The sequence below is a fragment of the Pygocentrus nattereri genome, chromosome 1, assembly GCF_015220715.1.
Source record: "Pygocentrus nattereri isolate fPygNat1 chromosome 1, fPygNat1.pri, whole genome shotgun sequence".
Lineage (NCBI taxonomy): Eukaryota > Metazoa > Chordata > Actinopteri > Characiformes > Serrasalmidae > Pygocentrus > Pygocentrus nattereri.
The window spans coordinates 10,149,132-10,161,832 of record NC_051211.1 but is presented as its reverse complement, the minus strand read 5'-3'; the positions used below and the strand labels follow the sequence as shown (position 1 = coordinate 10,161,832).

General features: G+C 39.9%; 1 protein-coding gene across 1 annotated transcript; it reads left to right on the top strand.

The window, feature by feature from the left end:
- Positions 1–4,612: 4,612 nt before the first annotated feature.
- Positions 4,613–10,592, top strand: soul5 (heme-binding protein soul5). The gene is made up of 8 exons (XM_017701550.2): positions 4,613–4,735; positions 5,717–5,776; positions 7,028–7,112; positions 7,277–7,397; positions 7,879–8,018; positions 8,121–8,284; positions 10,186–10,288; positions 10,395–10,592. Coding segments are annotated over exons 1-7 (651 nt in total). The 5' UTR covers positions 4,613–4,733; the 3' UTR covers positions 10,265–10,288; positions 10,395–10,592.
- Positions 10,593–12,701: the final 2,109 nt, after the last annotated feature.

The window sequence follows — 12,701 nt, the reverse complement described above, 5'->3', positions numbered from 1 at the left end:
CTTCATCCAGCTCATTCCCAGAGACCCCAAGTCGCTCCCAGGCCAACTTGGACATATAATCCCTCCTAGGGTGACCCTGCAGTCTTTTCCCAGGCCGTAGGTCGTGCCTGGTACACCCCCACCGGGAGGCGTCCAGGGGACATCCAGATCAGATGCCCGAACCACCTGAGCTGGCTACTCTCAATTCAGAGGAGTAGCGGCTCTACTCCGAGCTCCTCACGCATGGCTGAGCTCCTCACCCTATCGAATAGAGTGTAGACCACCACCCTGTGAAGAAAGGAAATCGGTTGTGAACAAGACCCTGAGATACTTAGAACTTGCCCCAGGTGGAGGAGTATTTCCCCTTACCTCGAGTGGGCTTGCCATCCTTTTCTGGGATAAGACCATGGACTCAGACTCAGAGGTGCTGATCCTCATACCAACCGCTTCACACTCTGCTGCAAATCACTCCAGTGAGCACTGTAGGCATCCATGTGATCCAGCCAAAAGAACAACATTGTCTGCAAATAGCAGAGACACCACTCTCCGGCCTCCACACATAATGCCCTCCTGACCTCGGCTACACCTTGACACCCTGTCCATGAAGATCATGAACAGGAGTGGAGACAAGGCATAACCCTCTTGAAGTCCAACGCTAACACTGAAAGGGTCCAACTTAATGCCAAGTATACGAACACAGCTCTCACTCCGGGTGAACAGAGATTGAATGGCCCTGAGTAGTAGCCTCAGCACCCCATACCCCCGGAGGACCTCCAACAGGATATCTCAGGGAACATGGTCGTAAGCCTTCTCCAGATCCACAAAACACATGTAGACTGGGTTGGCAAACTCCCATGCCCCCTTAACAATCTGTGAGAGGGTGAAATGCTGGTCCATTATTCCACGGCTGGGACGGAATTGTTCTGCATTGTTCCTCCTCAACTACCTCAGTGACCTCCACCAGGGAAATGAAGCTTGACACACCAGAAGCCTCTGGCCCTGACTCCCGTGAGGGAGGCATTTCTCAAGTCACTAAAGGCCTTTCTTCAGCTTGATGGCCTCCCTCACCACTGGTGTCCACCATGGGGTTCTTGGGTTACCGCCCCAACAGGCACCCACAACCTTTCTCCACAGCTATGCCTGGCAGGTTCCACAATGGAGGTTTTGAACAGGGTCCATTCAGACTCCATGTCCCATACCTCCTCTGGGACATGAGAAAAGCTCTCCCAGAGGTGGAAGTTAAAATCATTCCGAACATGGGCCTCTGACAGTCATTCCTAGAACACCCTCACTATTCGCTTGGGCCTACTGGGCCTGACCATCAGTCTTCCCTGCCATCTGATCCAACTCACCACGAGATGGTGATCAGTCAACAGCTCAGCACCTCCCTTCACCCGAGTGTCCAGGACATATGGTCCCAAGTCAGATGAAACAACAATAAAGTCGACCACTGACCTCTGACCCAAAGAGCTCTGGTACCATGTACACTTATGAACATCCTTGTGCTCGAACTTGGTGTTCATTATGGACAATCCATGTCTGGTACAGTAGTCCAATAACAATTCACCATTCGGGTTTAGATCAAGCAAGCCGTTCTTCCCAATCATGCCTCTCCAGGTCCACCAGTCATTGTCAACATGAGCATTGAAGTTTCCCAGTAAGACTATGGAGTCTGTAGGTGGGACCCTTTCCAGAACCACACCCACTTGCTCCTCTCAACCTCCCGCACAAGCTAGGGCTCCTTCCCCCCAAGTGAGGTTACATTGCCTTGCGGATTGTGGGCCCACATGGTCTCCCCACGTTGCCTCTTCGGGCTGAGCCCAGTCAGGTTAGATGAACTTGCCCGGCCACCAGGCGCTCGCTGAGGAACGCTACCCGCAGGCCTGCTGACCCTCTCCCAGGCAGGGTACACGATTTTCTGTGCTCGTTTTTCATGGTGGGGTTTTGGATCACGTTAGTCTGGGTCTTCGCTCCAGACCTGTTCACCCTGGGAGACCCTACCAGGAGCATATTGCTTCCGATGACTTAGCTCTGAAGATCCCTAGACCACACAAGCTCTTCTGCCATGACAAGGCCCCGATCCAGGAAGGGTCTAAATAAATGATTTACATAATTTTGAATGACTTTTCCCAATTTAATGGGTCAACATGGTAAACATAAAATTAACATGTTTTCAATGTCTTATACACAATTTGTATACATCAGTGTTCTTTGGGTCAATTTGACTATTTAAGCTGTATATAACACAAGAAATATCAACGTTTTACACACATTTGTTTAGGTTGTTTTAGACGATATTGAGGTCACTATAACATGCGCTTTTGTAATCATCAAAACAAAGAAACTCCCTCTGCTTTAGGACTCTAACCTAACATAACCACACCTGTAGTAGTGTAAGAAACACTGATAGCTCACACAACATGGCGGAGGGTAAAACAGAACTCCCACCAGACCTTTGAAATTCACAAGGATTGAATTGTTGGTGTGAAATTGACCCAATGGATAGAAGATGTTAGTAAATCTGAAGATAACAGGAGGGCAAAACAACTATATAATAATAAATTAATCCACACTAAGGTGTGGATCCAAACAATCAACCAAAGGGTTAAAGAAGAACTCCACCAATTTTTCCAAAATTCTGCATAATTTAATGGTTGAGATGTAAAAAGTCATTCAGAGTGGTTTGGTGTGAAATGCTCCATTGTAGAGAAACTTGCTGAGTCAGAACTGTTCACAGTGGTGGTGACAGGAACCACTGAAGAGCTAAATGCTTCTAAAAGCTCCCTCATGGGAAGCTACTAGACGAAATGATTATGGATACACCGCCTGATGCCTGAGACATTGTTTTATGATAGTTTCACAAACTGCTTTTGTCATCAAATGTAGTTTAAAAATACAACCTGGGCAGAGGTGTACATACAGAACAGTGCACACTCTCAAACAAAAGTATGAAACTGTGACTGGGGCAGTACCCCCCCTGTCACTGGGGTGGGACCCTCAAGGACACATCTCAGTACCTTTAGTCAGGGAGCATAACTGTGACATAATCCATTGAAATATTTTGTTGTATTGACTCCTCACACCCTGTCTCGCCTCCAGGCTTTTTATTTTATTGTTCAGTTTTAAAACATTGAGTTATGAAAAAGGTACAAATACAAACTTTTCATGCAAGTAAAATGTATTTAAGATTCACAGTTGGACTTTAAAACCACTGTTGTACCTTTTGAGGGAACATTTACATTGTTTCTACCTTGATAAACAAAAAATGTACCTGCACAGAACCTTTATTTTAACAGTGCAAGGCAAAATAGTGCCCACAGACTTTTTTTTTCCAGATTTATCTCTACTTTAACATTGTCAAAACCAGTGGTGGATGAAGTACACAAATCATGTACTTGAGTTAAAGTAGAGATACTCAAGGTAAAATATTACTCCAGTAAAAGTAGAAGTCCTTACTCTAGACCTCAACTTGAGTAAAAGTACAAAAGTATTTACCTTCAAATGTACTTAAGTGTCAAAAGTACTAAAAGATTAATTATGGCTCTGATGTCCTGTTATCATTTTTGTAACAAGACTCTTACATGAACTCATTTCAGGTGAAAGTCCTCCAGCGTCTCTCTTGGTAAACAGTCTTTTAATAGAACGTCATTAATTAGTGACGCTGACGTCTATTAAAATGATCATAAGCACAAAACACTGAAGGTAAACAGTTTCCATCAGGGAGAACCGAGTGGCTCTGAAATCACTTTTACACACAAGCAACGTTTCAGTTTAAGATTTATTTACAACTTAATTCCAAGTTTAAGGTTAATAATAACTTGCACTGGGTCAGGATGTCCAACAGGTCAACAAGCTCGCAGACAAACAAAGTGCCCTGATTGGTGCTCTTGCGCTTCTTTCATTTTGACATGTTCGGTCTTTTACACATATAAGCCAAAAGGATCAACAGATTTAAACAACAACAGATTAAAAGTAAGATATTTGACTTTGAAATGTTCTGGAGTTAAAGTAAAAAGTCACCCCAGATGGAAAAACCTATGTACAGATACACAAAAAACTACTTTTTTTACAGAAACTACAGAAACAAATTACATTTACTTTATTACTGTCCAGCACTGGTCAGAATTACATAAAAAGACTCAGAAGACACGTGTAGGTTCACTGTTGAGGACATGGTGACCCCGGGATCCTGTCACCACCGCCCCAGACTACTCTGAGTGAGTCTGTTTACTTTTTTCATCTGTGGACTTAAATGAAAGGCACAAACCGCTGTGTCAGGTCTCGCACGTGGAAGTCCAAACTTAAACCCGCATATGTTCGAAGCTATCCGGTCCATTTCATGACCTGCTTTACAAAAGACTAAACTGCTTCATTAGGTAAGAATCACAGTCATTTGTGTAACTCCTCACTGGGGACGTTTTGAAACAGCCACGATCGGATAAAACACTTTTTCACACCAGGGTTAAGGCAAGCCACGCCCACCGCGCTAGGATTGGCTAGTAGAACAGACACCTGCGCTAGGATTGGCTAATAGGTCATAGCTCGCCGAACCTGCTGTCCAATCGTAGTGTGCGAGGCGGGGCGTGTCCGAAAACGGGTGGGACAAACAACGTGTTGCGTGTTTTTATGTAAGATGCTTACATGAACAGCTTCGCTGGGTGGGTCTTCAGCTTTCATAACGAAAGCAGCCTTAAATAAGAGGCTGGAGGCTCTTCCCATTTCATCCGACCAGCTGCTCCGCTAGACTCGACGAAATGTAAGTAGACTTTATTTCTATTTATTAAAACCAATTTCTCATTTCACTGCGGAGAATTAAACATATTCTCCGAAAACCTGGATGAAGTAAATCCAATGATGCATATTAAAAAATCTCATTTGGAAAGTTGATCATTGAAACAGAACGCATGAGCCCAATTTTAAAGGGTTCTTTAGTAAAGAGAATGGTTCTATTGGTTCTATATACAGCCATTTCATGCTCGATGGTTCTCTGCGTGGTAAAATGGTTCTTCAGATTGATGGAGAATGTGGTGTTTATGGTTCTCTGTAGTACCAAAGTTCTTTATTTATTACAGTGTGAAGCCAGTAACAAGAGAAGAACCTCTTTTTGGTGCTTTGTAGAGTAATTTTCCGAGAAAAGTTCTATAGAGTATTACTGACACTGCTGGGTTCATTGCTGAAACAGAACGCATAACCCCACTCTTAAAAAGGGTTCTTAGGTTCTATTGAGAAATTCTATTTAGAGTTCTGGGTAGAGCCATTTCACACTTAAATGGTTCTCTGCATGGTAAAATGGTTCTTCAGCTTGATGGAGAATGTGTTGTGTATGGGTTCTATGTAGTACCAAAATAGGTTCTTCTGTTTCAAGCTTGTAACAACAGAAGAACCCTGTTTGTTGCTTTATAGAACAGTTAAAAAAAAAAGTCTATATAGAGCCAAATACAACACGTTCTCCATCACTGAAGAACCGTTTCACCATGCAAAGAGCTATTCAAGCTTTAAATAGTTCTGTTTAGAACTGGTTCTACACAGAACCTTTCCTTTCTTGGAGAACCATCTTTTTAAAAGTGTACATTTAGAATTGATTTTATTTATTTTATTTAAATACTATAATTTTTATTTGGATGCCGAATGTAGTGCAGTTCTGGATTGATGCTCGTGGGTTAACGACTGTAATATAAGTCTTAGACCGTATGACCATGTCTGACTGTTAACATGCTCTTTAATAAACTTCTCGCAGGATCTGCTTTGCAGGAGCGATTGTGTTGCTGTTGACTGTGACGGCAGAAGGCAGGGTTGGGTAAGCAGAAACCTCTGCCTTTATTGAGATGCGTCCAAGTCTAGTCCAGGGGTCATGAAATAGGCTTGACCTGGCGCTGTGTGTTATTGAAAGACAAAACTTGCTTGGACCCACACAATGCAATGCTGAAAGTAAAAATGCAACACTGAGTGTGAAGAACATGTTACCTGGATGCCTCTTAAAAGTGTTGCCACACATACTACTAACCCTAGTGGAACAATAAATATACACCATCGTTAGCTTGGTGCGAACATTGCAAATCTCATAAAGGCACTAATGGGAACTTGCATTATACTTGGTCCAAATGAGAAAAATGCATCCAGATCGATGACAAAGAAAGAAAAATATGTCTTGTTATGGCATCATATCAAAATGTTTAATCAACATGTTTGATCTGCAGAGTATCTGTTGTTATCATAAACTGTAGGCATCAAGCATCGGTCATGTAGCCTTTTTAACACACTGTACAGCCCACCTCCTTTCTCATGAGAAAAGACCATTTATTGTACATTCTTGATACAATGTCCCCAGTATGTGTTTATGTACTCTTTTTGTTTTTGGGGTATATCACATGACACAAATTCTGAATAAGTGTCATAAATTTCTACATTTTTATTTCAGTTTTTTTATATTTTATTTACCCAGCAACATTGGGGTTTAAGCTTGCTTTGGGTTCAAGTGAGCATTAAGACTATGGTTAAGTCTAGGGCTTAAAGATTGTCATTTTCGTATCAAAATTACAATTTGTAAGAAGGCAATTTTCATATTGCAAGCGCTGCAGTTTTAATTATAGCTTACATTACTAACAACATGTAAGTTTTCAAAAGCAACTAAACACCCGAGTGCTGTGACATCACAACTATAATTAACTGGCGGCTAGACATACAATGTTCAGTATCGAAGTCTCCAGCCAGACAAAGTGAATATTGTTGTCTTCCTGGCCAAAATGACAGGTCTGGACCTTAAGTTAAACAAAATAATCATAGTTTATATTGCTGTGACAATATTGATCAGAAAATTCACAATTAGATATTTTCCCCAAATTCAGCCCTAGTATGACAGGTTAGTGAGAATATAGAGTTATAAGGCCAATTTGCATAAATATGTAAAGATACTGAAAGAGTAAAAACACAACATAAACATTTTGTATTCAGTCATTGTGTTTAAAAAATACACAGTGTAGCAATACTGTTAGAAGGTCACTCACTGCCACCATCCTAATATAATGCTATCTCAACTTTTACTCCTCAGCAACTCTACTGAGACCAACTCCTTCTGCACAGAGACCAAGGAGTGCTTGCTGTTTGATTTGGTTTGCGAGGGAGAAGGATATGAAGTGAGTTCCAGAACAGATGTTTAGAAATTTACAGACCAGAGGACAATACATCTTAGTGTCCTCACCCACTCACTCACTCATATTTAGCAGGCTCCACCATAAGCAATCCAAAGCTTTTGATGCTTAATAAGACTTTGTATTAGTGAAATCATGCTTGTTCATAGGTGCGCCACTATGAGGCTTCCAAATGGGTGGCCACTGAGATCAACTCTCACTTCATGGAGTTTGCAGTAATGAGAGCCTTCAGAAAACTTTTCAAGTATATCACTGGTGAAAACGAAGAAGGTGAGTTCACTCAATTTTGTGAATGACTGTTGAGAGAGAGGGAGAGAGAGACAGTGGTAATTGTGGGTGATGTACCAAAGATATCACCTGACGATACATGATAAATTACCATGATATTTAGTTTTGCGCTCAAATGGGAATGGACGAAGCAAAACTGTAGAGCCTGTAGCGTTTTAATTCAGAAGTGAAAGGAAGAAAATCAAACAACTTGTCAAAATAAATTAAGAAAATAAGGTGATGTCATAATGAACATCCAATTAGATACTATATGCAGATTATACACTTACTACACTCTGGTTGTTGTTGACAGGCTCTCTATATGTAGCCTATCTGTGTCATTTTATGATACAAGCACATTTGTTTAGTATTGTAAAAGTAAATATACACAGAAAAACATGTAATTTATCACACGAATGATGAGACATTTAGCACTGTATATCTTTTCCTGCACATATATTACTAAGCCTTTTTATATTTGTAGGTGTTAAGATTGACATGACAGCCCCAGTAATCACTAAAGTGCAAGAGCAGGGGGGCATGTTGGACCAATCAGTCTACGTTCTTAGCTTTCTCTTACCCTCTGCCTACCAGACGTCTGCTCCCCAACCCACTGACAGCGCAGTGAGTCACTCGGACAAAATCAGTCACAGCATTCGCTCTAAAATAAAAGGCATAAGTTCATGTTCCAATTTTCTGAATGATTTCATCTGCTTTATTTATCAGGTGTACCTCACTGAGATGCCGGACATGAATGTGTATGTGAAGACTTATGGAGGCTGGACGGTATCGGCGACAGCTAAACTTTATTCTTATCGCCTGAAACAGATGCTGGACAACGTCAAAGCCTCTTACAACAAAGAGTACCATTACAATGTCGGCTATAACAGGTACTGGGGTCTCTGATTTTGATTATCTTATGATTAGGATTCTTTAGTAGGTGATTCAGTGCATCATGAAATCCAAGACTCTTTCACGATTTTTATGCACAGTTCAGAATGATTTGTAAAGGGGCCATATTCAGTTTTTCTTGGAATTGATTTGTTTCCCTTGAGATTCATTAATGAATGTTGTCTGGTTTATGTACTACAAACTACAAACAACAACAGACTGGGTGACAATAACTGCTACTCTCCTCACTCACGTACTCACTTTTGGCAGGCTAAAATGTCTCCACAAGGGGGCACCAGTCGCAATAAAAGGCATAAGTTCATGTTCCAATTTTCCACCTTCTCTTCATCCCTTAGAAATGAAGCAGGTGTTACAGTGCCTTTAAGACTGAGGTATCTAAATTACCTTTGTTTTGATTGGCTGCCTTATGTTGTGCCCATTCAAAAAGCAGTCCAGTATGAAACACTTCTTATAAATTTAGTCTTAATCTTTTTTGCAGCTTATTTTCCATATATTTTACCTTATTTTGCCCCAGAATGAGCACAAACTCTCCTAAAAATCACTTATTAAAATAATAACAGGCCCTAATAACTTGAAGAATGATTTAATATTTACTGTTAATAATTGCATTGTAGTTACATAAGCATTAATAAATGGTACCATTAGAAATATACACTGACAAATTAATCATTATTTTGAAATTAATCATTAGTTTGCTTATAGTTATTTTACTTTGATACTTATAACTAAAACCATGTATAGCCTGAAATAGTAAACATTTTCTTATTTGTATTTCATAAGAATTTAAATTAAATTGTTTGTGTTCCTGTTTTAAATGATCAGTATTTAGTAGGTATTTACAATCTTTGTGATGCATAAACTTTTCAGCCATTATTAGCTTGTTAATGCCCAGGGCCTGCCGGCAGGCCCAGAGAACAGCTCAACCTGTTTAAAGGGTTCTTTACATCACTAAATATTTTTTCCTCAGATTGATAGAGAATCTGTTGTATATGGTTCTAAGGGATCTTCTTTTGGTGCGATGTCAATCTTGTAACAATAGAAGAACCCTTTTAGATGCTATATAGAACCCTTTTCAAAAAGGTTCTATATAGAACCATCTACAGTATATTCTCCATCAATCTGAAGAACCCTTTCACAATGCAAAGAAAGTTTTAATCATGCAAAGAGTTCTTTGAGAGTTGTGGGCTTTATAAAGAACCATGCTCTTTATTAAAGAACCCTTGAAGAACCATTATTTTAAGTGTGCAGTTTGTACTGAGGTCCCTGTAGTTACTGAATAATAAGACAAAAATAATGTGATTTTAAGGGGTTAAGTGGGTAAAAATACTTTGAACATTAGCCCTTTGACTTGACTTGAAGATGTGACTTTATAATGTATTTCTAAAGACATATTGTTTTGTTATTGAATATAATAAAGTGAATGAGCTGATAAAATTGGTGCAAATTTGGCTGGAAAAAAATGAATTCCCATTATTAGTTAAGTGTGTTTTCCCATCTCCTAAAAAGTTACCATTCTGGAGATACAAGGTTTTTTTTCAGATGGCAACAAATTTTTAATGATCATTCACAAACAATTAAAGAGTGTTTTACATTGCTATTTATATTGCCTACTTTTACTGCATGTCATTACAATCACTATTGATTAATGATTCATTAAAATCAGTAATGTAATTTTCCAGATTGATGCAGTTGAATTGCCACTTTCAGATTAAAGCATCACAATGTATCAATAGGCACTACACACTCAAAAAGGATGGTTCTTAACAGACCATCTTTTCTGAGCAAACATTTGTGGTCTCTGTCCACTTCTATTGATGTCTATTGTCCTGTTGTTTTTTTCTTGCATTCACTCATCCAATGTGTTTGGATACGCTTTCAGCCCAATGAAGCTGATGAACAGACATAACGAGGTGTGGTATGTGGTTGAAGGAGCACCTGTGTGTTCAGAATCTGAGTAATGTTCCACTTCTTCCTGGCCTGAGGTAAAGTAGGACTCATCTCACAAACCTTTTGTTTCTGTACAACATAAAAAATGAGTGAGGAGTTTTACCTGAGAAGCTCAATCCTGATTTTATGTATTTATTTCAGTTTCAGATGTATGGCAAGCTGCAGAGTGCTCCTCTACAGACCTGTAAAGCAAGTCGGCTTACTTCTGCAAACTTTGTTGAGAAACCCAAGAAGTCTTGTCACGCTTTCTACTGTTTGATAACCTACTAATATCTTTGACACTGCTTTCTATGCAACTGACTATGCAACATTTGCTAAATAAATCAATAAGAATAAGTGTGTCATGTTTAATCTTTCATTCATTTTGAATTCTAAACTGTTCATTTTGATTTAAGTGAATATACTGTGAACCCAGTATATAATACAATACTGTCTTGGAAGAACAATGACAGCAGGGGTCGCTATTAGTAAACATTTCACCAATTCACTATTTGTCACTGCAGCAGAGTAAAAGGAGCCTGGCCAGAGCCTGTTTATAAGGAGCCTGGCCACTTCCTATTCCCCCTGTTATATCATATACAGGACTGCTAAACAGCAGAGGGTGCCCTCTTGAGGGAGTCCTCAACAAATGGAGGTGAATGAAGCTTAATGGCTAAAAATGAAAAGTTAGTTTTAAGATAGACGGATAGATAGATACTTTATTGATACAGTAAAAAAATATAAATGAAAACACATGCTTAATTTGCTCTGCTTAAAGCTTTAGCTCAGCTATAGCCACTTTTCTCACATCTCTAGCAGGAAAGTTTTCCTCAAAAGGAAAAAGTTTTTTGAGAGTATGATTGAGAGTGTTCTTACCAGCTCCATCATGGTCTGGTATGGAAACTGCACTGCTCAGGACAGAAAAGCTCTCCAGCATGTGATCAAAACTGCACAGTCCATCTCAGGAGCAGCCTTCCCCTCACTACAGGACATTTATCACACCAGGGTCATCAGGAGGGCCCACAACATAATCAGGGACAGTACACACCCACAGCACAGACTCTTCACACTCCTACCTTCAGGCAGACAGTACAGGAGTGTGAAGTCCAGGACTACAAGACTGACCAACAGTTTCTATTCACAGGCCATCAGGCTTGTGAACACCTCACTCACTACCTCTTCAAACCTCCAACTGCTTTAACTTTTGTCCGACCTCGCACTCAATAACTGCAACTTACATACACTGTACTGCTGCTGTCAGAACACTACTGTTTACATCTGTTACTGCACAGATCACTACTGTTTACATCTGTTACTGCCCAGAACACTACTGTTTACATCTGTTACTGCACAGATCACTACTATTTACATCTGTTACTACACAGAACACTACTGTTTACATCTGTTACTGCACAGAACACTACTGTTTACATCTGTTACTGCCCAGAACACTACTGTTTACATGTGTTACTGCACAGATCACTACTATTTACATCTGTTACTGCACAGAACGCTACTGTTTACATCTGTTACTGCACAGAACACTACTGTTTACATCTGTTACTTCACAGATCACTATTTACATCTGTTACTGCACAGATCACAACTATTTACATCTGTTACTGCACAGAACACTACTATTTACATCTGTTACTGCACAGATCACTACTATTTACATCTGTTACTGCACAGATCACTACTATTTACATCTGTTACTGCACAGAACACTACTGTTTACATCTGTTACTTCACAGATCACTATTTACATCTGTTACTGCACAGATCACTACTATTTACATCTGTTACTGCACAGAACACTACTGTTTACATCTGTTACTGCACAGAACACTAGTTTACATCTGTTACTGCACAGAACGCTACTGTTTACATCTGTTACTGCACAGATCACTACTATTTACATCTGTTACTGCATAGATCACTACTGTTTACATCTGTTACTTCACAGATCACTACTGTTTACATCTGTTACTGCACAGATCACTACTATTTACATCTGTTACTGCATAGATCACTACTGTTTACATCTGTTACTGCACAGAACGCTACTGTTTACATCTGTTACTGCACAGAACGTTACTGTTTACATCTGTTACTACACAGAACGCTAGTTTACATCTGTTACTGCACAGAATGCTACTGTTTACATCTGTTACTGCACAGAACACTAGTTTACATCTGTTACTGCACAGAACGCTACTGTTTACATCTGTTACTGCACAGAACGCTACTGTTTACACCTGTTACTGCACAGAACGCTACTGTTTACACCTGTTACCGCACAGAACGCTACTGTTTACATCTGTTACTGCACAGATCGCTAGTTTACATCTGTTACTACACAGAACGCTACTGTTTACATCTGTTACTGCACAGAACACTAGTTTACATCTGTTACTGCACAGAACGCTACTGTTTACATCTGTTACTGCACAGAACACTACTGTTTAC

What these genes read in the sequence shown, in the direction of transcription:
- soul5 (XM_017701550.2), top strand. An exon ending in GCGAGGGAGAAGGATATGAA is followed by an intron (nt 7,113 to 7,276) that starts GTGAGTTCCAGA and finishes GCTTGTTCATAG; the next exon opens with GTGCGCCACTATGAGGCTTC. An exon ending in CCCAACCCACTGACAGCGCA is followed by an intron (nt 8,019 to 8,120) that starts GTGAGTCACTCG and finishes TTTATTTATCAG; the next exon opens with GTGTACCTCACTGAGATGCC.